This window comes from Sorex araneus, chromosome 4 (assembly GCF_027595985.1).
Source record: "Sorex araneus isolate mSorAra2 chromosome 4, mSorAra2.pri, whole genome shotgun sequence".
NCBI classification, from domain to species: Eukaryota; Metazoa; Chordata; class Mammalia; order Eulipotyphla; family Soricidae; genus Sorex; species Sorex araneus.
In genome coordinates, this window is record NC_073305.1 from 48,438,435 (window position 1) to 48,465,927 (window position 27,493).

Genomic DNA, 27,493 nt, shown 5'->3' on the forward strand with positions numbered 1-27,493 from the left:
TTCAGGGGCTACCCTGCTGGTCTGGGTGGGGAGAAGTATGCCTAGTCCTGAATCAAATTTAGGTGTTCCACCCCTTGAGCTCTAATCCCCCCTTGGCTTAATCTTTTTTTTTTTTTTCTTTTTGGGTCACACCTGGCGATGCACAGGGGTTACTCCTGGCTCTGTACTCAGGAATTACCCCTGGCCATGCTCTGGGGACCATATGGGATGCTGGGATTTGAACCCGGGTCGGCCGCGTGCAAGGCAAACGCCCTACCCGCTGTGCTATCTCTCCAGCCCCCTTGGCTTAATCTTTTAAGCTCTCAGTTCCCTACCTATATAAAAGATAATAAAATGAGAGGTCAGGAGCCAGAGAGATAGTACAGGGGTTAAGGTACTTGCCTTGTACATGGCTGACTTGTTTGATCCCCAGCACTACATATGGTTCCTTGAGCTCTGCCAGAGACAGGAGTCAGCGCTGAGTATAGCCAGATGTGAATCCCAAAAATGGAGGAAAAAAAAACAAACCCCAAAACTATCCCCCCCCCCAAAAAAAATACCTCAAGCCTCCCCAAACCCTAGGGTCTTGGCCAGGTTGAGGTTCTTAGGCTAAGGAATGAATACAAAGAAAGAATTAGGGTACAATGTTACCATATTACTATTATAACTAAGGTTAATTGATCAATTATATCGAGAAAGTATTGTGTTAAGTATTTCAAATGTATCATCACTAAATTCTCAGAGCACTGAAGAAAGTTCTCCTGTTTGTGAAACAGGGAATCAAAGCACTGGCCTGCTCTAGAGGTCTGTGGAGCTGGAAGTCAGCAAGACAAAAGGGACCGCACTTTTTTTTTCTCCTCCCCCCCCCCCCCAGTGCTCAGAGATTACTCCTGACTCTGACAGAGCTCAGGGAACCCATGTGATTATTCCTGGTTGCTCAGGAATCACTCCTCGCGAGTTTGGGGAGGGTGGGCGGGAGTGGGGGATGGGAGTGGGGGGAGTGTGTGTGTCCTTATGGGATGCGGGGGATGGGACCCGAGTGAGCCGCGTGCAAGGCAAGCCCCCTAACTGGTGTACTATCACTCTGGCCGGACCACACTCTTTAGGAGAAAACCCCACAAACCCCCTTCGCAAACCGAGGTCCACCCATACGGTTTTGGGGGGGGGGGAATGCCCCGCGGTGCTTGTGAGGAACGTGTGCATTGCGGGTTCTCGGGATGGAGCCTGGATCTGCTGTATACAGGCAGTGTCTCACCCCCTCCCCCTTTTCCTCTCCACCCCGCCACCCACAGCTCTCTTCTGTTGAGTGAATAAAGTGATCCACAATAAGTACCTACAAGTCCATGGTATAAAGTTTTTAATTTTAGGAGGGTGACAAGAAAACTTAGGGTTAGCCTTCAACAATGTTATATTTAGTTACCAATCACAAGCCCTAAAAAAAAAAACTTAAGGCATTGCAAAAGTATGGAGTGAAAACACGGTTGGTGCATCAGAAAAAAATTCCCTGCTTCTAGAACTTAAAAAAAAAAAAATGGCGTTAGCTGAGCAGGGGTCGCGGCTGCGGAGATCTGGACCGACGGCAGTGAGGCCGTGTCCCCGGCTCCGCCCTCCCATCTCCAGGGCCGGGGCGCACGCGCAGCTCACGCATGGCTTACGGAGCATGCGCAGCCGCTGCGCCCTGATTGGCAGTCTTGCGTAGGCCGCTGAGCTCTGATTGGCGGGCTTGCGGCCCCACGCGCGCTGACTGCTGGGGCCCTTACAGACTGGGTCGGGGGTCCTGCGGGCGGCTCCCCGAGCGCTGCGCCGGGCCGGCGCGTCGCCGCAGTGCCCGGGCTACTGAACGCAGCCAAGCCCGGCGCTCCCTCGGCTGTGCAGGTGCTGTGCGCTCCCGCGGTGCCCTCTGTCGTGACCCCGGGGGAACATGTTTTCCAGTGCCCGGGTGAGACGGGTTTTGCAGCGCGTGCCCGGGAAGCAGCGACTCGGCATCTACAGGTTCCTTCCCTTCTTTTTTGTCCTGGGAGGAACGATGGAATGGATCATGATTAAAGTGCGCGTTGGCCAGGAGACCTTCTGTAAGTGGGAGACGCACCGCCTTCCGTTTCATTTCTGGAAGGCGTGAGGTAGCAGATGGCCCTTTTCTCGGGAGGTTAATTCTTAGTTCGCAGACTGCTCATTCTGGTGTTTTTATTTTACTGTTTTGGGACACACCGGGCGGTGCTCAGCGCTTACTCCTGGCGGGCTCGGGCGACCTTTGGGGTGCCGGGTACCGAAATCGGGTCAGGCACTTGCAAGGCAAATGCCTTACCCGTCGGACTATCGCTCCGGTCCCCAACTGCTCATTCTACAGGCTGTTTTCACTTTGGCCAGAAGGGCGAAACCAGCCCTGGCCCTCCTGTATGCTGGGCAAAGGCACCATCCTTTGAAACCTCTGCACACCCAGGGGAGGGCACGTGACTCGAGCCTGCCTGACCTTCATACCAGTGACTTTTGGGCCTACGGAACGGATTTACTCACACCATCATAGGAATGATTGGGATCCGGAGGATTCGTGGAGACTAGCTAGAGATACGTCCTATCCACCAATCTTTACAGGGCTGTCACTGGCACCGGAACCCAGCACTGTGAAGCCAGAGTTTGGCATTGCTTTTGTCGAGCACGTGTTTTGGACAGTTTGGTTCATCTTCTGGGAAGATTTCCCAGCCCCTAGGGCCCATTCTGCATTGTCCTTCTTAAACAGTTATCATTCTGGGTTGAATTTCCAAGCATCATTTAGTACATTTTTTACTTTTTGGTCACACCCAGTGATGCTCTGGAGCTACTTCCAGCTTGGTGCTTGGCACTCGGGAGCACTGGGTACCACGTGGTTCCTGGGATTGAACCCAAGTATCCTATATGCAAAAACAGTGCTCACCCATTGAGCTCTCTCCAGTTCCCAAATCACATTAAAAAAATCCAGAAGACAGTATAGTAAGTTGCTATCCTTGCATGTGATTGACCTGAGTTTGGCCCTTGAGCCCAGAGGTAGGAATATGCCCTGAGCGCCGCCAGGTGTGGCCCCCAACAAAACAAAACCCAAAACCCAGCGCTTTTCATTAATTTTTAGTAAACAGTGATGAGATAGAAACTAGTGGTGAGAGATCTTCAATGGTAGAGTGCACTCAGGGTTATATCCCAAGCAATGTATACACATGTGCTGGACACTCTCACTCAAATACAAATTGTGGTGTTCTTTGGGGAAAGTAGCTTTGTGTGTGAACAGACCACAGGAGTTTTGGGTGGAGCACCTGTTGGATTCTAGATGGTGCAGGGGAATTTCCAGAAGCTCCCATGTCAGGTAGGGCCTGAAGTTTGCATAGATGTCAGCTCAAAGGTAAGGTCTGTGGAGTTGAAAGTGTCATGCTGTTGTAGAAGGACGACACCCCATATATTTCCCTGAGCCTCACCAGGAGTGATCTGTGAGCACAGCTGGGAGTAAGTCCTGTGCACCGATGTGTGCACAAGCAAAACCAAAAGACTGTAGTTGAGGTTCTGAGGGTGTCATGAAGTTGGTACCCACAGGGAGAAGAAACAGGGGAAACAACAGCAGGTTTTGGCAGTGTGTGTTGAGCTACATTCCTGACCCTAAGGTCAAGAACTCTAAATGTAACTAATTTGTTTCCAACTCATTCTGATATTCAGGGATGGGTGGCAGACCTAGTCTGTAGGTTTTTGGGCACACCTAGGTTGGTGGTGCTGAGGGACTACTCAGTGGCACATCGTTTGGGGGTTGCTCCTGGCTGTGCTTGTGGGGAACATGTGGTGTCAGCAATCAAACTGAGTCTCCAGATGCAAAGCATTCACATCAGTCCCTTGCGCCGTCTCCCCAGCCCCTGGTTAAATACTTAGATGTTATTTTTTAATTGTTGTGGGGGCCACGAGGGTTACACCCAAGCATATCAGGGGCATGTAGTGTGGGGATTCAACCTGGGTCTTGACCCATATCCCTGGCCCAGATCTGAGTACTTTAAATTCCTGTTTCTTAAAAATCTAAATAAAATTTTTGTTTGATACAGATGATGTCTACCGTAGAAAAGCCTCAGAAAGACAGTATCAGAGAAGGCTGGAAGATGCATCAGAGACTGAACTTCAGCAGTCAATAAAGTGACTATGAAATTTTATTACTTGTTTCAACTCCTTAAAAAATGTACTTTTTGGGGCCACAGAGATAGCACAGAAGGTAGGGTGCTTGCTTTGCACTCAGCTGAGCTGCGTTAGATCACTGGCATTCCATATAGTTTCCCAAGCACTGCCAGAGTCCTCAGTGCATAGCCAGAAGTAACCCCTGAGCATTGCCATGTGTGACCGGGAAACAAAAAACAACAAACAAAATGTACTTTTTTGGGACTGGGAAGAAAGCACAGCAAGTAGGCCCTTGCATCAGCCTGGGTTTGAGTGCGACCATCCCATATGGACTTCAAGCCCCTACCCTCTGCCCTTCCCCTCTCCCCAGCCAGGAGTGAGCCCTGAGCAGAGGCAAGAGTAAGCATGACCACCTCTGGGTATGGCCCCCATACAAAAAACAGTATTTTTCAGGGTGAGAGAGCTAATGCAGGGGGTAAAGAGCTTTCCTTATGCACAGCCATCTTGGGTTCGACCCCAGGTACCACATATGGTTCCCCAAGTCCCAACAGGACTGAACCCTGAGCAGAGTATGGTGTAAGCACTGAGCACCAGCACAGTGACCAAAACACCAAAATAATAAAGTGCCCATTTTTAAAAACATGCAGTTTTGGGGGGCCAGAGAATTAGTAAAAGTGGGTAAAGTGCTTGCCTTGCACATGGCTGACCTGGGTTCAGTCCCTGAGTCCCACAAGGAGTGATCCCTGAGCCACTGGGTGTGGTCCCCAAATCAAAACAACCTCCCCCTCAGTGTACTCTGCAGATTTTTTGGAGGGAGGGGCCATACCCTGTGGCATTCAGGGGTCCCCAGTGCTTGTGTCCAGGGTAAGGAAGGGATACTGTGAGATGCAGGGACTGAAATGGGCCCTCCTGTAAGCAAAGCTCTGAAGTCCAGACCACAGAACTGGAGCACAAGGAATTTTCAGTTTTTCTGTCTGATTAAATCATGCCCCAAGTTATTGGAAAGCAGTTGTGCAAGGATCATTTCCTCCTAAAAAACATCTACCTGCTGGATTTAGTATATGAAATATTTCTGAGTGATGGGTCACAACCGGCAGTGCTCAGGACATATTCCTGGTTTTATGCTCAGGGGTGAATCCTGGCAGTGCTTAGGGGACCATATGTGATTCTGGGGATTGAACTGGGGTCAGCCATGTGCAAGGCAAGTTGCCTTAACCCCTGTGCTATCTCTATGGTTCCAGATGAAGTATCTCTTAAACAATTCAAGGGTCAGTCAGAATGTTTTTCAGAGCAGTTGGAATTGTTTATGAAGATCTTTGTTTTTATGCAATAAATGATAAACTTTTTGCTAGGATGGGATGGGAATTCTTTTTTTTTTAAAGTTTATCTTTATTAAAAAATTTTTTTCTTGGGGGGCCGAAGCGATAGCACAGCAGGTAGGGTGTTTGCCTTGCAAGCGGCCGACCCGGGTTCGATCCCCGGCATCCCATATGGTCCCCCAAGCACTGCCAGGAGTAATTCCTGAGTGCAAAGCCAGGAGTAACCCCTGAGCATCCCTGGGTGTGACCCAAAAAGCAAAAAAAAAAAAAAAAAAAAATTTTTTCTTGGGGTGGGGGGGCAGACCCAGCGTTGCTCAGGGGACCATATGGGATGCTAGGGATGGAATGTGGGTCAGCTGTGTGCAATGCAAATGCCCAACCTTCTGTACTATCTCTTCAGCCCTGGTGGTGGGAATCCTTGACTCAGAAGTGCTCTTGGGAACAGAACAAAACCCTCCTTGCAGGGCATTACTATCATGCAAGGCTCTGATGTCCTCCATGAGCATTAGGGGCCATCAGACTCTGCCTCCCGTCTGTGATGCTGCGGCTTCCACCCAGTCCTCCTCCCATAAGAAAGCTGGACTTCCTTCTGCAGTGTGCAGCAGCAATAGCCTTTAATTAAACCTAAGGCTCAGTCTAGGAGCAGAGGTTGTATTACACTGGGATCTGCAGTTTCAGTAAGCTGTAGACAAGACAAAGAATTCCCTAAGCCTGGATAACCATATTTGAAACTGGATATTTCAAGTAGGAAAATACCTACATTAAAGAAGACTGAGTTTCAAAATAGCTTCTTTTTCTCATGAATAAAGCAGTAGATACTAAAGGCCACAGGTATCCATTAAATACATTCTGACACAAAATAGGGCACTTTTTCGCCTAAGCAGTCCATTTATGTTAGGATCAGTTCAGTATAATCACTAACAACTCACTTCCTTACTACCTAAAGCAAGCTAGCTCACTGTTCAGAGATGGCTTCTGGGGAGAAAGCCCTTATGTCACCTGAAAGGTTCCTGGTGACCCTAACATAGTCACTACAGATTAGACTGCCAAATAAGAAATTTAAACTAGGGCTAGAGAGAGAGTGCAGGGTCGTCTTATACACAGCCGAACCTGATTTGATCCCCGCACTGCATTTGTTTCCCTAAGCCCCTCCAGGAGTGATTCTTGAGCACAGCTGGGTGTGCCACCCCCACCTGCTTCCATTAAAATATATATTTTTTAAATTGTGGTATGACCTCTCTAAATCATGGACTTATTCCATGCATTTCCCCCTCTCTTAATTTTAGGAGTATAAATAGTAACTGCTAATAAAACCATTAGGTAACTTCTGTGTCTGTGGTGGGTTCCTTACTTTGAGCACATTACTTTGTTTGCTTTTTGGGTCACACCCAGCGATGCTCAGGGGTCACTCCTGGCTTTGCACTCAGGAATTACCCCTGGCGGTGCTCAGGGGACCACATGGGATGTTGGGAATCGAACCCGGGTCGGCTGTGTGCAAGGCAAATGCCCTACCCGCTGTGCTATCACTCCAGCCCCCTGAGCACATTACTTTGGATGATACAGGGTATGGGCTAATTTTTAAGACTCTGCTTGACATAAAAAAAGTTTTTTGGGTGTCAGGGATAAAACCGAGGCCCTTAAACATGTGAGGCATATATCTAACTTCTGGATTCTCCCCAGCCCTTCAACTTTTTTTTTGAACTCTCATACTATGGAGTATGACTGTCTTAACTATTTAATGGAGCTAGAATGAGTGTGTAAAGAATGGCACGGTGGGACTAGAATAATAGTAAAGTGGGTAGGACATTTGCCTTACACGTGGAGAACCTGGGTTTGACCTTGGGCATCCCATATAGTTTCCCGAGCACTGCCGGGAGTAATTTCTGAATGCAGAACCGGAAGTAACCCCTGAGCGTTGCTGGGTGTGACCCAAAAAGCCAAAACAAAACATAAAACAAAAACCTATTGCCTTATTTTCAATATAAAAAAAGAAGCTTAAACAAAATAATGGCAATGCTCATTTGCTAACCAAATAAGACCAAGGCAAAACAATTGAGCAACCCAAACCTCTAAAACCATTGAACATCCTAGAGAATGACAAAGCCCCTAATTAACACTTAGAAATCTACCCTCTACAATGATACAGGGGGAATAATTTGGTTTTTTTTTGTTTGCTTTTTTGCTTTTTGGGTCACACCCAGCAATGCACAGGGGTCACTCCTGGCTCATGCACTCAGGAATCACCCCTGGAGGTGCTCAGGAGACCATATGGGATGCTGGGATTTGAACCCGGGTCGGCTGCATGCAAGGCAAACGCCCTACCCGCTGTGCTATCACTCCAGCCCCTGGGGGGGCGGGAATAATTTGTATTTTTGCTTTTTTTACTTGATGGTGCTCAAGGGACAGCAGTTTTGGGGACTGAACCAGAGTTAGCCACATGCAAGGCAAGTGCCTTAGTCTGTATTCTCTGGCCCCTTATGTGGGATTTGGAACTTCACTTTTAACATCTTGGCTGATATGGAAATAGATGTTAAGTATGCAGTAAAATAATCACCTGAGTGCTACCTTTCCCCATCTATTTTATTTCAGAAGTCCTGCCTAATTTAGTTTTATAAATCACAGTTTATTCTTTCTTAAGTCAGAATTTTTCTCACTAGCTACCTCCACTCCCCTTTTAAAAACAACACATTTGGTGGGGCTGCAGGGTAAGTTTAAAGAACTTGTCTTGCACTAGGCTGACCTTATTGTGAGTCCCTGTGCCACATATGGTTCCCAAGAATGACCCCTGAACACAAAGCCAGAAGTAAGCACTGAGTACTGCTGGGTGTGCCCCGAAAAAAACCAAAAAACAAACCACAAAATACTTGGACAAAAGCAATTTCTCTCCCAGAAAAATGGTTATCAGTTATTAGCTTTCACATATCGATGGTAAGTTTGGAATTTCTTGCTACATTTAAGTGTAATCCACAAGAGATACACCATTATCTATTTTGCGGCCGGAAATAAGTCTATTCAATTCTGAACTTCAATCTGGCTGACTTAGCATACTTCCAAACTGAAAATAAAGCAATACTCAGTGATATTTGTTTGCTCACAGCATAAAGCTGGAGTGTTTCACTGTACATCAATAACCATTCAAAATTTAATCATGAACATCGACGGAAGTACTTTTTAAATGCAGGAGAACAAAGCCATAGGGATTTGCAAAATGATATTCGAGGAAAACAGCTGGTTGATTTTGCCAACACTTTTAAGTGTGGTGTGGTATGCTCTTAAGAGTTCCTAAGTGTCCTGAAGTGAAGGACACGCTGGGCTGCCTTTGTCTCTGGCCACAGAGACAAAGTATGTGAACTAGTGAACTAAGCCCCACTGTTAATATGAAACAGGACGTACTTTTCTTACCTTCTGCCATCAGTAACACTTCATCTTAACTTCAGCTTGCATGTCTGCCCTCATGGAGAACATGTGTGGGATTCCTTGGCTGCCAGACCTGGAGGTGTGGCATGGGGCTTCAGTCTGCCTACATTCTGCTTCTGTGGATACAGCCTACGTCCTGAATCACGGGTATGCACACTAAGTCTCACCTCCACGTGAGCTCTCTTCTCTGAAAATGGCAGCTTTATCTCTGTTAGCATACTACCAAAGCTTGTGGAATTATGTCTGTAGGAAACTTACATCTGACACAAGTTTTTTTTAAAGAGGAGGATAATCATTGGGGTTTAGATTTATTTATTTATTTATTTAGTTTTTGGGTCACACCTGGCGATGCACAGGGGTTACTCCTGGCTCATGCATTCGGGGGACCATATGGGATGCTGGGAATCGAACCCAGGTCGGCCGCATGCAAGGCAAACGCCCTACCCGCTGTGTTATTGCTCCAGCCCCACATCTGACACAAGTTTTAATAGAACAACCAAACTTGGTTAATCCAAATCACTTTGCAAACTCCATTTTTATTTGGATTAAAAAGCTTTAGATGAACAAACATATGATACATACATGTTATAAGACTAGTTACCACTGAAACCTCTTTGATACAGAAATAAGAATAAACCAAGTTTTAATCATGTCTGAAAATGTTCAAGCTTAAAAGTCAACAACACCAATTTAGAGATATTACACAAAGAAGTGTCCCCTTCTCAATTCTTCCTCATAGGAAGAGAAGGGTAAGTTCAAAAACAAAGCAATTCAAGGCCTTTTAATCAGTTAGCTGACATACTACTTTAAACCTATAGGTTTTTTTCTGCACATAACCAAAAGTCTCTTCCACATGAACTTACATTTTGTAATCATTTAGGCTATTGTACTTTCTAAGCCATATTGCTACAATTCCTAAAATTTATGGAAAAAAAAAAGATAAATGGTTTACTTGTACTTTCTTAAATCAGGACTTTTTTTTTTCCTTTTTTGGGAGATGGCTGACTTCAAATTTATATCCTAAATATTAGCTGATAGCCTCCCAGTTAATGTACAGAAAGACATGATTCTAAAATAAATACATACTTAAAAAAAAAAAAACCAACAACTTAATTAGGGCCTGCCTAGTGGCCCCCTGGCCCAACTGTGCACTGCCTTAGCGAAGCCCTTGGCTGCATCTACGGTTCCTACAACACCTCTGGGAAAGAGCCCCGAGGAGGAGTGCTGTGGCTTCTAATGCCCCACTCAGCCCACAGTGAAGAGTTTTTAGAGACTTCCAAAAGAAGTCTCATTCAGACCTTAAAGGGGAAATAAAATGGATACATGAAATAAATAAATAACTTAACCAAAATTAAATTTCAGGTTCTTTGGTGTAATTCAAGGATGTCGAGAAATAAAATAATCTGATTGTAGTATACAATCCATGATGATGATTCAATGGCCCAAATAATTAGGAACTGAAGATTTCCTTATCTGATTCAGTTAACAATAAGGTACTGACATATGACTGCAATACATTTTCTTAAAATTCAGATTTAAAATACTTGATGCATACTGAGATCCAGTGGTTGACTATAGGCAATTAAGTTATAAGGGCCTCATGTATTTAAGGTATTTAGATACAAGAGACTTCATTCCATTCTACGCTTTTGTCCTCATGATTTAGTAAAAATAGTAATTAAATATCCAGGTATTGATCCATACCAGATTAAAAGGAAAAAAAAAATCCTCTGAGAGTCACCTTCCTTTCCATTCACAAACAACACACAGCAGTGGATGCTCTACCTCAGTGGCAATCATGCTATTACAGTAAAGCAGGTTTTAAAGCCACACAGTGAAAATACTGTTGCATGTTCAATGCTTTCTGCCTGTACCTGACTGAGCAAACAACTGTCACAAACGGCCTTTAAATATTAATTCTAGGGTCACATAAGAGAGAGTGTCATCAAATCCAGGTATTTGGGATCTATAATGATCTTTTTAGTGAGCACTTTCTTGAATTATGTTTCCTTTCTCCTGAAATTCAAAAGCACAAGCTAAATTTAAAAATGTTTTAGAAAGTCTTAAATTTCTGCTTGAGAATTACAATCTTGGAAGAAGAAAAAAGCCATATCTGATAAGGTAGAAATAAATAATACTAAAACAGATCTGCATATGCAGGCAATCTACTTCTCACAGACATCCAGATTAGGTTAGGTGTTGTGTTTAAAAGTAAATCACCTCCATGTACACCTCAATGCTTTTTTCAAGATGAACTTCAATGTTTTGCAATGTGAGAGATTTAAATATTCAAATCGTCAAACATGTATAGGTATAAATTGTGTATTCACTATAAATAGACCAAAAGTACCCTTAAACTTACCTGCCGAGACTAAATATAATTCAGGATTGTGCACATGTTCTGCAAAAATGATGAATGGACTCCAGAGATGTATAATTTAGCACCTCTCCTTCTAGGTATCCAGGAGAGGCCAGGACACACAGCACTGATTTCATATTTCTCTAACGAGCTGTTGCAATACAACAAATCTGCTGTGTCTGCTAAACATCTAGAACCTAAATAACCTTTCAAGTGAAGTGAACCGTCACTTCATCTCTTAACAAATAGCTTTTGTGAAAGTGGCTTAAGATATTCAGGCACATGAAACAGACAAAAGTATACTTCCCTCTCTAAGATGTAAACTAGGACCAACTTCACATTTCATTGTCAATGTCAACTTCAACTAATCTGTAAACTCTTGTGTGTTATTTTTTTTCATTTTGTTTGTTCTTTATAAAAACAAAAAAGAAAAAGCCCCCCAAAAACAAAAAACAAAAACCCCCAGCCAAGACAAAAACCTTTGGTGGTTTTAGTTTCATGGCAACAAGTAAAAAGATAAAACTCCAAGTCTACATATATAACCAATTAGGAAACTGGTTTCAAACGAAGGAAACATATGCAAAAAAATCTTTGTGTATTTGATAAAGTCAACTTAATATAACAAAAACAAATTGAAATAGCTTATTAAAAGTGTCCTTATATAAAAATGGCCTTGTGATGTACAGTAAAACGCAATAAAAATGTTCATCCTTTGTTCCTCCCCCCACCCCAGTAACTAAAATGGCTACTGTTCCACAAAACTCTTTATGCTTCTATAAAAGAAACGTAATTGATATGATTAAAGGTTTTCTAGATTGTATGCTTGGCGAATGTTGAGGGTGTCTCGGAGCATCAAATCCCGAAGGCGCCAGAGGGCATCTGCCATGGTGGTATGGGCCCCTTTACTTTTGAGCCAGTGAGAGGGAAGGCGGCTCTCCTGTTCTTTTGACAAGTGAACATCACGTCTTCGAGCTGAAAATCGAAGTACAGGGAAATATAAAGAAGAATTTTTATAATTACTCTTTCTTATTTTTACAGGGGCCACACCCAGATATATGGGCAGATGGTTTATGCACGCACTCGCACACACACGCACACACACGCACGCACGCACGCGTGTGCGAGATTCTCAACCACTGAACCTGGCTCCTAAGTAGCAATGACGAGGTCACAGATTTTCCCTTCATCCTAAAATCTGATAAAATTTGGTAAAAAATCCCATTATTTATTAAACATGAATTTCAGATCTACAAACTATTACCAAGTTTGGACTGGATAAATAATACGGTGGGTAAAGTCCTTGCCTTGCATACAACCAAGACAAGTTTGGTCTCTGGCACTGCATATGGTTCCCTGAGCACTGCCGAGTGACCCTTGAACACAAAGTCAGGAGGAAGCCTTGAACACAGCCGGGTGTGGCCCCCAAACTAAAAACCTATATCCAAGCAAATATTCTTTATTTCCTGGTGGTTCTGGGGAGACAGCCTGGGATATCACACATGCAAGGCAAGTGCTTATTATGTGCTGGGTTATATCCTTAGCCATACTTCCAAGCAAATTTTCTTTATCATTTATTATGCATCTTGGTTTTAGGAATGACACTAACTAGGCAAGAATATCTGTTACATGCTTTATATTTTAGAAATTATCTAATTTAAAAAATGAGTTAATGAAAGAGCCAAAACGTCACATTTTTGGTAAGAGTTGCATACCAGGGTCCGTTACTAGTTGTTGCTGTTTTGGGGCCATATGTGGCAGTGCTCAGGGCTTACTCCTGGCAGTGCTCAGGGGATCAAACCCAAGTTGTCTGCATGCAATGCAAGTACCCTACCCACTGTACTATCTTTCCAGCCCCTGATTTCTAGTATTTTGTTGTAGGCATCCCTAATACATGTTTTTTAGTTATTAATATATTTTTTGGAGGGGCAGGGGAGGCCACATCAAGCAATGCCCAAGGCTTAACTCCTGGCTCTATGCTCAGGGATCACTCTTGGTGGTGCTTGGTGGACCCTATGTAGCGCCGGGATTGATATGGAACTGGCTGCACGCAAGACAAGTGTTACAACCACTGTACTATTTCTTCAACACCCTGCCTCCCCAGAAAAGACAGGAAAGGGAAAACATGACTTTTTTTTTTTTTGGGGGGGTACACCCAGCAGTGCTCAGGGGCTATTCTCCTGGCTTGGTGTTCAGGGGTCATTCCTGGTGGTGCCTGGGGGCCTTGCAGTGGTAGAAATCAAACCTGGGGCTCCTGTATGCGTGGCATGAGCTGCCTCCCTCGTCTCATAACTACCTTCCTAACATTCTTAAAAAAAAAAAAAAAAAAAATCTTTTTTTTTTTGCTTTTTTGGTCACACCCAGCTGGGATTTGAACCCGGGTCGGCCGCGTGCAAGGCAAACGCCCTACCCGCTGTGCTATCACTCCAGCGCGCCCCCCCCCCCCCCAAATTCTAATTACTAAATTTGGTTTAGAAATAAATAGAAACTTCAAAAATAGCTTTCTAGAACCTAGACAAGTTATTTTATTTAATTTTATTTTTGGGTCACACCCAGCATTGCTCAGGGGTTACTCCTGGCTCTGCATTCAGGAATTACTCCTGGCGGTGCTTGGGGACCATATAGGATGCCGGGGATTGAACACATGCAAGACAAATGCCCTACCCACTTGCTATCACTCCAGCCTTTGTTTTATTTTATTTTTGGGTAGACAAGTTATTTTATTTATTCTATTTTTTTGTACACACCCATCAGTGCTCAGGACTTACTCCTGGCTCTGCACTCAGGGATCACTCCTGGTGGACTTGTGCCTTGGATCCTGCACTCTCTCTCTGGCCCGAGAAAAAATGATTTTAGTGCATAATGAATACTATATTAAGTTTGCTGAATAAGATGAATAACAAAAAAAGATGAATAACATGACAGATTAATACTGATTTAAAAAATTGAGAAATTTTTTTTTATCTAGATGCATCAAAACTAATGCCTAAATGTTTGAAAAACAGAAAATTCATTTTGAAAGTTGACAGTTATGTTTATGACAAAAGAGCTTTGAAATTTTTCTAAAAAATTTTGAGTGTGTAATGTTAATATACAAAAGAAGCTCCAAAACCTTTGTTAAATATACACCTGACTTGTATAAGCAAAATGGGTGGTGGGACCAGAGACAGTATAGCAGGCAGGGCACTTGCCTTGCACATGGCCGACCTGGGTTGGATCTTCAGCACCCCATATAGTTGGTCTCCTGAGCCCTGACAGGAGTGATCCCTGAGCTCAGAGCCAGGAGTTAACAACAACAAAAAAGCAAGCAAGAAAGAAAAATGGGTGCCACAGCGGGCAGGGTGTTTGCCTTGCATTCGGCCGACCAGGGTTTAATTCCTCCATCCCTCTCAGAAAGCCCGGCAAGCTCCCCGTGGCGTCTTCGATATGCCAAGAACAGTAACAACAAGTCTCACAATGGAGATGTTACTGGTGCCCGCTCGAGCAAATTGATAAACAACAGGACGACAGTGATACAGTGCATCCTGTGACATACTACGCCACAGCAGTCAAAGGACTCTGAGGAAGTTTATATTTTGCAAGTATTCTGTGAAGGACTCTCTTTACCTGCGAGGGTCTGGTCCCACTTGCTAATGCTATTTGACTCAGCAGTGAGTCCTTCGATGTATTTCAGGTAGGCCTCTGAGTGGAGAAGCCGCTGGGTCTTTGGTGGGGGAGCCACAAACATGGGTGTTGATGGCTGCTGTATAACTGGGGGTCCAGCTGGATGTGGGCCAGGATATGGAGGTGGTGCCTGTTGCCCTGGAGGCCCCAAAACTCCCACCTGCAGGAAAATAGCACAGAGTGAGGAAAACAAAATACATAGTACGTGCTCTTAGAAAGGATATTCTGAATTCTACTGCATGCTGGAAAACCCAGCAGGGAGGCTTACCTGCTGTGTATACGGACTTCCACCCGGTGCTGGAGTCCCTACCATGGGGGCCACCCCTTGGTTCATCACACCTAGAATTCAGAATGCAATGGTGCAATTAGAGGCTTCTGCGTCGAGAAGACCGAAAAACTAGTCAGATAAGAAATGATGCCATTTACAAAGCTAATTTAGGGTCTGCCCTTGAATTTCTGTTTAATACGAACCCTAAGTAGCCAAAATGATGTAACATTAAGCTGAAAATTTATATTCTTTTGTTCCTAGGTACTCTCTTAGTACCCTGTTAGTATCATTTGTCAGATGAACATTACTTGTGTCTGAACCCTACAAACAACTCCAGGACTTTCCCAGGTAAACTACTGTGAGAATTCATTTCTTTCTCCAGGTATTTTTTTCTTGTGGGAACACATTTTCCTGCAAGTGCAGCTGAGGCAGCAAATGGCCCCGGATTTGTGCTCAGCAGTTCAGTGTGCTAGGGCACCAGGGACACAAGGAAAGACACTGTGCAACTCCAGAGTTAAGTGAGCTCTGGGAGGCTGGAGGCACATCCTTGTCCCCTCACAGGCCACCAGCACCTCTGGTTCCACAGGGAGCCACAGGGCTGGCAGGGAGGGGAGTCCCAGCTGATAGATCATCAATTTGAAAGGAGAGCATCTGGAAGTAGTGCTATTTTCATTTGACTATTCAAATGTAAAATGAAGGGAAAGTGAAGACTTCACAGTCCTACTTCATCTGTAATTTATATCTGGTAGTAATTTTGTGAAATTCCCTTGATGACTCCAAAAAAAGTAATTATCTGCCTCAGAGGCATGAGTTGATAATAAGGAGATACCCTACATTTTTATGTCTGGGTTACTTTAATTTCAGGACAAAGAGTCTTACTATTCTGAAGAAAAAGAGAAATAAGCAAAGAACCCAGTTCACTGAAAACTCTCACTAAAAGCCCTGGCAGACTGTTTCAATTGTAAGCTCTGCTGACTGCACAGAAGTACCACGAGAAGCTAATTTCATATTCTACAGTTTCTCTGAATTCAAAACACTTATTATTTTAACCAGGGAGAACTAGCCCAATATTCTATAGTTCAGAATTGCTAAGCTGTATTTCCAGGAAGTAGTACATATTTATTCGAGAAAAGTTGTAAGTAAAAATAAGCTATTTATAAAGCATAGAATGTATTCTTTCAAGTACCCAGAACATCTGGACTACCATGGAAGGATTCTGATGATGTTCTGGGAAGACACTGGGGTGTAAGTTGCTGCCCTAGCAACGTAGTGATCCCTACCCCCACCCATCACATCAGCTTCCACACCCACAAGAGTTCCTGAGCTGCCTGTGTCAATCCTGGCTGGGCGGCACAGACAGATCAGTAACCCCTCTCTGCCGCCAAAGGTCATGTCAGGGGAAGCTGATGAGAATGTGGGCTGAGTCATCAGAAGAGTTCACTGAATTGTCCTTTCCTCAACATCTGATCAGACACATACCTGAGAGGGCACTAACAAGTATTCCTTTCTGTCTTCCTGACTAAAACCAGGTGTGCTGTGCTTCAAGGCGTGGAGAAGGGAGAGTTGTACCCTAACACCTACCAAAAGATAGTCACTATACAGAGGCTACTGAGTAGGGCTGACTCCCATTCCACATGAATCACAGACCATGGTACACCCTAGAAATCACCTTCTACCTGGTCTGAGTGAAATATGCTGTGTCAGGGTGAAAGGGCACAGAATTAAGGCCAATTCAGCTGGATGCACAGGCATACCCCTTTATGACTAATTCCTGCTATAACAGCAACTGTCACATGGGTCACCATCTCCACAGTGAAGCCCCCTTTCCATAAATAGTCTCTCTTCTCAAGGGAAGCTGGAGCAAACACTTCCATCAATTATGGCCATTATGTAAGCAAGGCAGTAGGCCAAACCATTGGGTTTTGCTCACCCTTCATACTGTGAATTCTCATTTGCAACTCTATGCCTCTATAACCAATAAGCAAATTTACTATTTCCACATTTTAACATCTGGGTCAAGCTTTTAAACTGTTCTTTAAGATAACTGAACAAAAGCTACTGATAAGCAAAATTTTTTTTCCTTTTTGGGTCACACCCAGCAATGCACAGGGGTTACTCCTGGCTCTGCACTCAGGAATTACTCCTGGCGGTGCTCAGGGGACCATATGGGATGCTGGGAATCGAACCCAGGTTGGCCGTGTGCAAGGCAAACGCCCTACCGGCTATGCTATCGCTCCAGCTCCCCAATAAACAAATTTAATATTTCCACTTTTTAACATCTGGGTCAGGCCTTTAAACTGCTCTTGAAGATAACTGAACAAAAGTGACTTTGAATCATTTTTGGGGGCACTGCTGGGAATTGAACCTAGAGCCTCATACATGCAAAACCCATACTCCTCTGCTAAGGCATATCCCTGGTCTGGTCACTTTTTTGTTTGTTTCTGGTCTACACTCAATGGTGTTGTGGACTGAACCTGGGGTTCCTACGTGTACGTCCTTGGAGCTCACTCCCTGGTCTTATGTCATCTTTAAGATCATTCTCTCCAAGTAACTTACAACTAAGGTAAGTTGATGATGGCAACTGATAGGGGAATTTGTAATTTTTCTTTCATTACAATCTTTAAACTTACTAATTAATTATAAAGTAAAAGTATAGCTATCTGGACTCCATTTTTTTACTTAAAAAAACTTGACCTTCTGTTGATAGAGCTATGCTGTTCTTTAAAATGTTATGTCTTATTTCTTAGGGGACAAAAGTAGTTTTTCTGCAGATACAGAAAATTACTTCAGTGTCAGTTCATTTCCTCCTGTTTCTCTGTTGCTGAGACAGACAGACTTGAAGAATTCTGAAGAGAATCCCCTCTGCATTAGTGACTCAGTAGCCCCTTTAGCAGGGCTGTTTGAAAAGCAGGAGATTGAGCAGGACTTACTGTAGAAGATCCTGTGAGCTAAGAACTGCTCTAGGGAAGAAATTTACTCGTGAGCAAAAAGAGCTCCCTTTTAGGAACGTACTTTTGTATGTGACTCTGGACTACCAATGTAGGAAACTTCATTCACTGACAGAGAGGGCATGCATGACCTTCTAGGACATGCCTGGCTTTCTGAACACACGTCAAACTGTTTGAGTGGCTTTAGAGCATGCCTTTTGCCTCTTGGGTCTGCTGAGGCTGGTCTCTGCCACAAGTCCTGTGCTACTGCTGAGCCCAGGCACAGGGCTGGGCTTCCTGCTCAACACACAGGGCAGGGCCTGCTGCTGACATCCCTGGGATTTTCAATGAAGGAAGGCCTGGCCATGATGGGCAGCAGGTACCTCCTGGAACAACTGGCTGAGGGAGGAAAAAAAGAATGAAGATGAAATTAATGAGTGAATGAGGATGAAGTTCTTACCCGGTGGTGGGATGCCCGAGAGGCCGGGCACACCTGGTGGAAGATGGTGGGGTGGAAGCCCCCCAGGGTGAAGTGGCTGCATGCTGCCCATGCTAACAAGGCCATCAACTGGGCCCTGCAAAGGTGGAAGACCTGGCGGATAGCCACCCATCATGCCTTGAAGGACACAACAAATTTCAGACATGCATCATTAACATGCAACATGAGCTAAGTAATAACAATCCCCCACCCCCACCCCATGCAACTACTAATGAATAAAGCATCCTTAGTACTGCATGATATAACAGCAATTAGTGTAATTATTTTGTTGCAATAATGAACAAAATAAAAAGTTACAATATGAAACCCAACATTTCTGGATGAATTAGTACTTAGTATATTATATTCTGTAGTTATTTTCCCTGGGATAAATACACTGCAAGTTTTCGGTAAAATGAGAGTAGTTCCAGTTAACAGTCTTTCCACAATCATAATCATTGCACACTGTTCAGAGTGACCAGTTCTGTCAACTGCAATTCTAACTGAACATAAGAAACCCTATCATTCCACTCTGCCCACACTCATTTGCTGATCATGGGTACACATGAGGGGAAACCGGAATGGAGGGAAATGAAGCGCACAGCCCTGATCAGAAAGCATGATTCTCCAGCTGAAGGGAAAGCATTTTTCAAGACACCTATGTCCACTCTTTCTCTCTTCTAGACCCACGAGTGCTGCTGAAGAATGGATCATGCTTGGGCTTGAGCTGGGGCAACTGCTAAAAGCCACCATGGTACATCAATGTTAGATATCTAAACGTGAAAATGGTAAAACCTAAAGCCTCCCAATCCAGCCAAAGCTCTGGTTACTTAATAGCCTGAATGTGGAGCTCAGGAAGAATAGCTGGAGAATGAGGCTCTGCTGACACGAGAAATGTCAACTGTCATCACCTTCTCCAAGTTCACAAATACCCTCACAGTAACCTTTAGTTAACAGGGAGTACTTTACATGAGGTATAGAATTTCTGTGAACAGAGGCTTTATTCCTTTATTTTTTTTTAAAGTGTGTCTTCACATGACAAAATACTTTCTGTTGGTTAGGGAAGATCTTCAAGATATAAATGTTTCTGGCAAAAAGGAGTTAAAGGACGAAAATAATTAAAAAAAAAGTCAAAGACTCACCTATCAAAATACCTTTAAAGCCATATGACATTTTTAAAAACCAGAAAACAACTTGACTTTCCTGAGATTTGAAATGAACACAATGTACCGAGTCCAAGACTTCTCCCTTCCCTTATCCCCCAACCACTGCAATGATCTCTGGCTAGAGCTTCTTGCACAAAGGGAGGGTGTATGAACTGGTGCCAAACCTCATCTCACTTTTATAAAACACTCTTTGTAGAAGGGCTCTGGGACATAACATAAAACTACAGAATCTGAGAATTATGCTCTTTGATTTTCCCTGAGGAATTACTTAGAAGATACTTATTTATAAAAAGTTAAGCTTTTTTAAGCTAAACAACTACTGAAAACCCTGAGGTTTGATTCAGCCTGCTTCATTAGCCTTATCTAGAGACTGAAAACATACAGTTACACAGATCAATAAACTTTTAAAATAGAATACCTCCATATCTGAAATTGAATTATACAGTGTTAAAAAAAGAATAAGCATTCACAGAATAAAAACTACTTTTGAATAAACATCAATATCTTAAACATGAGGCAATCCAAAGCTACCAAACTGCCTTTTAACCACACACGAGATATAGCTTTCAGGGATAAGCAGGTGGGAATATAAGAATGTTAGGAGGCTTTGCTTTCAATTACAAAAGCCCATCTGAACACAGCCTTCATGGGCTGTGGTTATAGAAATTACTAAGAACCAAAAGACATGACACTGTCTTCATTAAACTGTACTTTGGCACTTATTATCCCAGTCACATGAGTTCAAATGAGCTTCGATGCTTGTAAGCAAAGCTGGCCTCAGACAGCAACAAGGCTAAAACTTAGAACTGATGAACCAACCTGTCAGTCCATGAAAAATCACGCTCCTGGCTTCAAAGCTGCCACGGTGGACCAGAGACTGGTTATTGCTGAGAATGTGTGCCCTCCACTCCTGTGGCCGAGTCAGGGCAGCATACACTTAATAACAGGGTGGGGGCTTTAGAGAAGGGGCTTGGATCCTCCACAACCACAGTTCTATGATGTTATTCCCCAACAGGGAGCTAAAATGCTGCAGCTGCTGTTTTATTTTTTATTTTTAGCCGTTTGAATCCATTTTGCCAATGTGTCCCTGGACATTTTAGTCAAGGACACAGTGCTACAGTATCACATGTCAAATGAAACAAAACAGGATCTTAACAAGGGAATTCTAACTTTCAAAGTCCCCATGTTCAAGGCCTGATTTCTAAAAACCTCTGGAACCTCAATAACCAAAATGGGCCATGGAATAGAGCAGGCGATTATGAAATTTGTTAGATCAACATCAGTTACACTGAAAGTATCGAAAAGTCATGATTCAGATGTGCTTTGGCGAGTGCAACTGCTGAGCTCTGCGACAGTGCATTTGAGAACTTGCCATCACGAAAGGTAAGAGCGACAATGGAAAGTTACCTTATGCTACTCTTCCTTAGAAAGCAAATACAAAAAAAAGCAAAAACAAAAACAGCATCCCAATGAATTCTGCCTTGAACAACACTGTCTTGGACTCCCTGCAAAGAGGCCAGACGGCTTGCTTCAGAAGAAACACAGGTGGCTTGCATGGCTGTACTTCCTCACCAGGCTCAGTGAGATCATGAACGCGGACCCCCCAAAGTGGTCTGCAGGCTTCTCATTGGAGACATGTATAAGAAAAGCATATTCAATTCAAGAACAGCCAGATTTGCTATGGCTACCAGAACAGAGACGACACACACAAGCAAACCACATTCATAATTTTCTTTGGAAAAAAAAAAATGTGACTGGGATACTAACAGAAAATGCAGTTTAATGTAATTAAATAGAAAAGCATTACAGAGTGGGCACAATGAATTGAACAAGGACTTTGTATTCCACTTAGCAGTCATGCACACTAGTGACCAAGAAAGGATTTATAATTCATGTCAAAAATCCTTTTAAGTGGTCAGTCTTTTAAGGATGGCTGCAGTAGAACAAGGAAAATTGAATACTGGATTGAGACAGGACATCAACATCACCTAAAGACTAATTTTCTATTTTCTCTTAGGAGCCCCTCCAGAACAGAATTCAAGATCTTTATATATTTTCCGCTATGCCGCTCTACCAAGAGCTGTCTGGGGTGAAGAACATCGCCAGACCATGCCCACAGCCAGGGAAGAAGCGCTCCTTACCAACTCCCAGGTTTGGGCCCAGGGCCCACTTCTGGGGCAGAGGGGTGGCACTGCCCATAAAGGAAAGGCGGTTTAAGGACAACATGGATGATTTCGAACTTTGACTCTGTCATGAGAAAAGTCTAGAAACTGTGGCCTACTCCTCACTGGAGAAAAAAAAAAATGAAGGAATTTCTTAAAGTGGAAAAAAAATGGTCTTAGCTCCTGTTTTTACCTGCAACAGGTGTCAACTGCTGATTGAGCATCCCCATTGGTGTTGGTGGTGGCACCACCCCCATGAGAGCCCCCACAGGGGTGCCTGCTCGGGGAGAAGCACTCGGCTGCTGTTGCTGTGCTGCTCGCTCTCTCTCCTGCTGCTCAGCAACTTTAGCTGCCCGCTCTGTAAAGGCATTTCAGATTTTCAATTCTGTTTTTAACCCAGGAATTCAAAATACCATCCATTGCATTCAACAGGACTAGTGAAAACACAGGCAACAGTTCTGTCTCAATGGAAGGAACAGTAGATGACTAGTCTCAACACAGGAGGAGTCGGGCCGATTTCACTTGATAACCTAGAGTCCAGCTTTCCTATCCCATCTTGAGAACTGGTCTGCAAAGATTTCAAGAATGTTAAGACTGCAACACACATTCAGAAAGCACAGGTTTTATTTAAACACGTCACCAGCGTAACCAACGTGGTTAATCTCACAAGGCACCCTGAAGATGAGAAGCACTACCATTATTCTAATATTAATAGCATTATAAATTATTTATAATTTCAACATGAAGCAATTCCATGGCCCATTGTAATTTTTGGCACAATTGTTACTTACTATATTTTCCTGATTCCTTGCACCCAATTTGACTAAGAATTGAGGACTCTTGTCATTAGTGTCATGAGGTTTAGCAGCTGAAGAAAATTAACTCTGTAAGGGAAAAGTAGCTTACTGCCTCCTCCACAACGTTTTAGGAAAATAAACACTAGTTTCTACATTCTAATTATTGAAGCAAAGAGATCATGTTTAATAAACCCCGAGGGAAAAATGCATGATACTCCAGGCTACAGTCATCAGAAGCAGAGAATTATACATACACATATGAAGCAATGGATGATGTACTGACAGAACCAGGTTTACTGAAGCTGAGAAGTTCAATACGAACCATAAATCATCCCAAATCAGCAAAAAATCCAGAATTCACTCTTACCCTGCCCAAAGTGCAAGAGCAGCACTTGTATGTGCCAGTTCTGGGTTGCAGATCACACCAGCTACATCCTCTTACTCCTCTGAGCTATACTGTCTGTATCTCCACAGCCAGCAGCTCCAACAATCACAGTCCATGTCTTTTTGGGAGCTGGCTGGTGGGACTCTAATTAGAGACTCTAGAAACATGTATTTCCAAAGTGCCTACAAGTCATGCATGTTTACTGTTCATTAGTAATAAGTCCTCTCCACTTTTCACATGAGCAAACTGAGGCTGACACGCAGGTAGTGACTTGCCCAAGGAAACAGAACGAAAAAGCCCGTGGCCCTGATGCTTGGTAGCACACTCCAAATGCCACATACTGACCCTCAACATGGAATTCAAAACGGTACTGGTGGCTGAACTCGGAGGGGGGAATATTTGAGGTCATATTCTTTAAAGAGAATTAAGAAGCAACAGCTCCTGTCCTTTTAGTATGACAATATGAAAATCAATAAAGTCAAAGCCTCCTTTTTGCAACAGAGCTGCCTGCATAGACGTATCATTACTTATTAACACTGTCCCAGTTTACAGATCCTTTGTCCAATGAACATGAGGGACAAAGGCCAAATGAACAACCTATTTCCTTGAGCTAAGAGGGGGGGGAAAGATAATCTAGACCCTCCCCCCAAATTAAATTGTGGTATCTTCATTACATAAATAAGATTAAAATGGGAGAGCAAAAAAAAAAAAAAAAGGACTTAAAAAAAATTCAGGCTGGTGGAACGAATAATGACTTAGCTACTTATAGGTTCTTTCTAGGGGGAGTCCAATTACCAATTAGGTTGACTTGGAAAAGAGCATTTTAAAATGAAAGTGGCCAAAGGCTGTCTTGGAAAAGAGCATTTTAAAATGAAAGTGGCCAAACTCCAAACATTGGTTTTTGAATCCAACAGGTCAGAGCATCAAAAGTTCAGATTTCTCAGGCAGACACTGCTGAGTCATATAACTTACTAAGTTCTCACTGAATTTTAGGCTTCTCATGGAATCCCTCTGTGAATTGTGGAGAATCTCCCAAAGCCATCCTTTGTCTGTCTTAAGCCCTGCTCCAGAATTTTCATTACTATATTGTCTCTAGACACATTTCTCTTTGCTGTTTACACTCTAAGCAATCACCCAGTACTGATGTCATCTGCCCTGGAGCAGGCTTTACATCCTGTGATTTTTCACTCACCTAATTCTGAATGGTATATTTCCTTATATCTTTGCTTTTATCATTAAAGTCAGAGATAATAAAATTCTCAAAAGTTTTAGTTTCTTATTTATAGAACTAGGGTTCTCAAAGAATGCTTTGCAAAAATAGCAATCCTTTAGAACATTAACAGGTATTACATAAATACTTGATCAAACATTACAAAACAAAAAAAAAATTTTTTTTGATTTTGGGCCACACCCGGTGGTGCTCAGAGCTTATTCTTGGCTCTGCACTCAGAGATCATTCCTGCCAGGTTTGGAGACTATATGGGGTGGCAGGGATCAAACCCAGGTGACCTGTGTGCAAGGCAAGTAAGTGCCCTGCCTGTTGTACTATTGCTGTCAGGTTTTAGGAATCTCTAGAAAGTACCAGGTTAAAAAAAAAACAAACAAAATGTTTTTTTTTTTTTAATGGTAAGTCTTAGGATTTTAATATGTGAACATGCATGCACTCCATATTTCTCTCTCTCCTTTTTGCTTTTTGGGCCACACCCAGCTATGCACAGGAGATCATATGGGATGCTGGGAATCGAATCCGGATTGGCCTCATGCAAGGCTAACACTCTACCTGCTGTGCTATCTCTCCAGTCCCTGCACTCCAAATTTCTAAGAGAAAGTTTTATGGTGCTTCTCAAACCAGTTTGGCTACGAGTGTTTTTTTTTTGATAAATATCTTGTAGAAATAAGAAATCTAAAGATCCTTAAGAACTCTAAGATAATAATTTATGAATGTTTTTGGAGACCTCAAAACTTTAACAAAGGAAATAAGCTTAACTACTATTTTTTAATAAACATTTGCTTTTGCTGAAAAGTAAGACTTGAATCTGGCCAAGAATAAAGGTTGACCCTTGTGGTCAGCTACTGAATGATGGCTCTAAACGCAAAATTAACAATTATACAATTTGAAATAGGGAAGAAAAATCAGCTCTAGGGGAAATAGTCCCGCCTAATCTAAGTTTAATAAAAGTCATGACTAATATTAAAAAATGAAAAAACCCAAACCAAACATCCCTTCAAGTATTTTTTCCATATGGTAAAAACCAACATAATCCTACATGGCCCCAAATGATTTAATATAGAGTGAAACAAAGTGAAGGCAGTTAAGTTCTATCAAAGACCTATTCCGCCCTCTCCCTCCCTGCTCTAAGAACCTAACAACTAACTATGAATGCAAATATAGTACACACAAGAACAGCCTGGGACATCAAATGTTGCAGGCTGAAGTTTAAACATTAGGCTTTTAAAGAGCTGTATCAGAAAGTCACTGATTTTGAAAGTCCCCTGATGACTTTGAATCAAAATTACACTTAACAGTCTTTGTATAATCATTCCTCAGCTCAACACATGTATGCTTATGGGACTCAATGACAGAAGAAAGTCACACCTTCTAATAGAAAAAGTCAGAAATTTGGGGAAATAAAAAGCTATACCAAGATCAGAGGCTTAAGTCGGGGGCAATGCTTGCTCAGTTAGAAGGCTTAAACAGCTGAATGGGAACCAGTTGAGACAGTCCCCCAAAGTTCATGTGTAAATGATAAGAGTAAGAATAAAACCTGAGTACGTGCATTCCTGAAAAACACCCTTTTCCTAGAAAGCTGAGACAGTTGGGCCTGATTGCTATTTACCTTCATATTCTGCTTTCTTTGCTGTCTCAAGATTTCTCCATTCTGTCCCCACCAATCGGCTGAGCTCACCAAAAGAGTAGTCCGGATGCTGGGCCTTAATCACAGCTCTCATCTCACTGCTGAACAGGATATAGCCACTCATGTTGATTTTCCGCTTGGAGCCTTCCTTCTTTGCACTGCCTTTGGCTGACTTTGGGGTAGACTGCAAGACAGAAAGCTCTTATAGTGCATCAGAACATTGCATTTTGTTGGCTGTTTCAAGTTTTTGGAAACCAGGAATATGTGAGTTAATAATTACTAATTTATAGATATGTTCCGTTTATAGACTTTCATTTTCTTGGTCAAAACAACTCTCTTCCTTGCCTCTTACTATGTAAGAAATAAAAGAATGCTGGGGCTGGAGCAACTTGCTGTGGGAAAGGCACTTGCCTTGCACATGGCTAACCCGAGTTTGATCTGCTTAAGCACTGCCAGGAGTGGTTCCTGAGTGCTGAGCCAGGACTAAGTCCTGAGCACCATCAGGTATGGACCTCCAAAACACACAAACAAACAAACAAAACCCAAAAATAAGGGCTAGGGCTAGAGACATAGCACATCTATTTTGCCTTGAAAACAGCTGATCTGGGTTTACTCCATGACATTCCACATGATCTTATAGAGTCTCCAGAGTGATTCCTGAGCACAGAGACAGGAGTAAGCCCTGCACTGCTGGGTGTGGCCCCAAAACAAAAACAACAAAAAACCCCATTTATACACACTAACTACTAAAGGCAGGCTGGGAGATAGCTCAAAGGGTTAGAGTGCATGCTTTGCAAACACAGGAGGTCCTTGTTGGATCCTAGAACTGATGGTAACTCAGAGTAATCAGTAAGCATTACCAGCTATGTCCCAAAACCCCTTCACTAGGGGAAAATAAAAAAGATATTTGTTCCTGCACAATTCTGGGTTGTAGTTCAATACTTGGGACTGGAAATGTCCTTACTTTGATTTGAGTCTGCTGCAAACCAAAGCTGTGAATAAGACAAGTAATAGGAACTTGTCAGTTTCACCTGTGGGGGTGTGTAGGGCATAAGATCCAGCTCACTGGACAGGGGAGTCTGAAGCTGGGGTAGAGAAGGAGGCTCAATGACCTCACTATCTTCTTCTCCCATCTCTTCCATCTCATCATCTCCACCTTCTAACTCAGCAAATTTAGCTTCGAGCAACTGAATCTTCTTTTCCAACAAAGGTGACGGCTCCTTCTGAGGAACAATTGGTTTTCTAAGAGAAGTAACATAGAAAGAAAAATTAAATCACATACTATCACTCCAGAATTCTTCAGAAAGCTGTGTTCTGCCTTACTAATTAGAAAATAGTTTCAGCAATCTGTACTCTAGAAACAGCAAAGGAAAGAATTTAAACGTGTACAGGGATTATGGGATGATGTTCTGATAAGCCATCATGAGATGAAGGTGTCGGAAGGTGAAAATGGCAGCTGGGACCCAGGGCTTGCTACTCTGCTCAGAACCACCAGAGGACATACACTGCTGTCTCAACAGAGTGTCAATGTCTTTCACACCACCATAAAGTCCAAAATCCATGCTGAACTACTATAAATCAAGAAACAACTGTATTAATAAA

General features: G+C 43.1%; 2 protein-coding genes across 25 annotated transcripts in view; one reads left to right on the forward strand and one right to left on the reverse strand.

Annotated features, from left to right (window-relative positions):
* The first annotated feature begins 1,702 nt into the window (after positions 1–1,702).
* Positions 1,703–18,500, forward strand: LOC101549400 (ubiquinol-cytochrome-c reductase complex assembly factor 5). 3 transcript variants are annotated; one of them, XM_055135846.1, is made up of 5 exons: positions 1,703–2,051; positions 4,032–4,119; positions 8,855–8,981; positions 15,383–15,469; positions 17,869–18,500. In XM_055135846.1, the coding sequence occupies exons 1-4, from the start codon at positions 1,901–1,903 to the stop codon at positions 15,392–15,394; spliced, it is 378 nt and encodes a 125-aa protein (XP_054991821.1). In that variant the 5' UTR covers positions 1,703–1,900; the 3' UTR covers positions 15,395–15,469; positions 17,869–18,500. The 3 variants fall into 3 exon arrangements, with proteins under 3 accessions (XP_054991821.1, XP_004615235.2, XP_054991820.1); XM_004615178.2 differs by lacking the exon at positions 8,855–8,981; XM_055135845.1 differs by lacking the exons at positions 15,383–15,469; positions 17,869–18,500 and adding an exon at positions 14,584–14,756.
* Positions 9,351–27,493, reverse strand: part of PBRM1 (polybromo 1) — a 106,934-nt gene continuing 88,791 nt past the window's right edge. For 10 of the 22 annotated variants that reach the window (XM_055135825.1, XM_055135832.1, XM_055135823.1 and 7 more), the window contains 6 exons: positions 26,923–27,133; positions 25,874–26,075; positions 22,048–22,212; positions 15,122–15,192; positions 14,797–15,013; positions 9,351–12,165 (listed from right to left, as the gene is read on the reverse strand). In XM_055135825.1, coding sequence (XP_054991800.1) covers positions 11,993–12,165; positions 14,797–15,013; positions 15,122–15,192; positions 22,048–22,212; positions 25,874–26,075; positions 26,923–27,133 — 1,039 coding nt within the window. In that variant the 3' untranslated portion in view covers positions 9,351–11,992. The other 12 variants (XM_055135840.1, XM_055135839.1, XM_055135836.1 and 9 more) reach the window with 7 other exon arrangements.

Excerpts from the sequence above, each read along its gene's own strand:
- LOC101549400 (XM_055135845.1), top strand. The coding sequence starts at position 1,901 with ATGTTTTCCAGTGCCCGGGTGAGACGGGTTTTGCAGCGCGTGCCCGGG. Across the intron at positions 2,052-4,031 it reads CGTTGGCCAGGAGACCTTCT|ATGATGTCTACCGTAGAAAA; the intron begins GTAAGTGGGAGA and ends TGTTTGATACAG. Across the intron at positions 4,120-8,854 it reads GAACTTCAGCAGTCAATAAA|CTTGCATGTCTGCCCTCATG; the intron begins GTGACTATGAAA and ends TCTTAACTTCAG.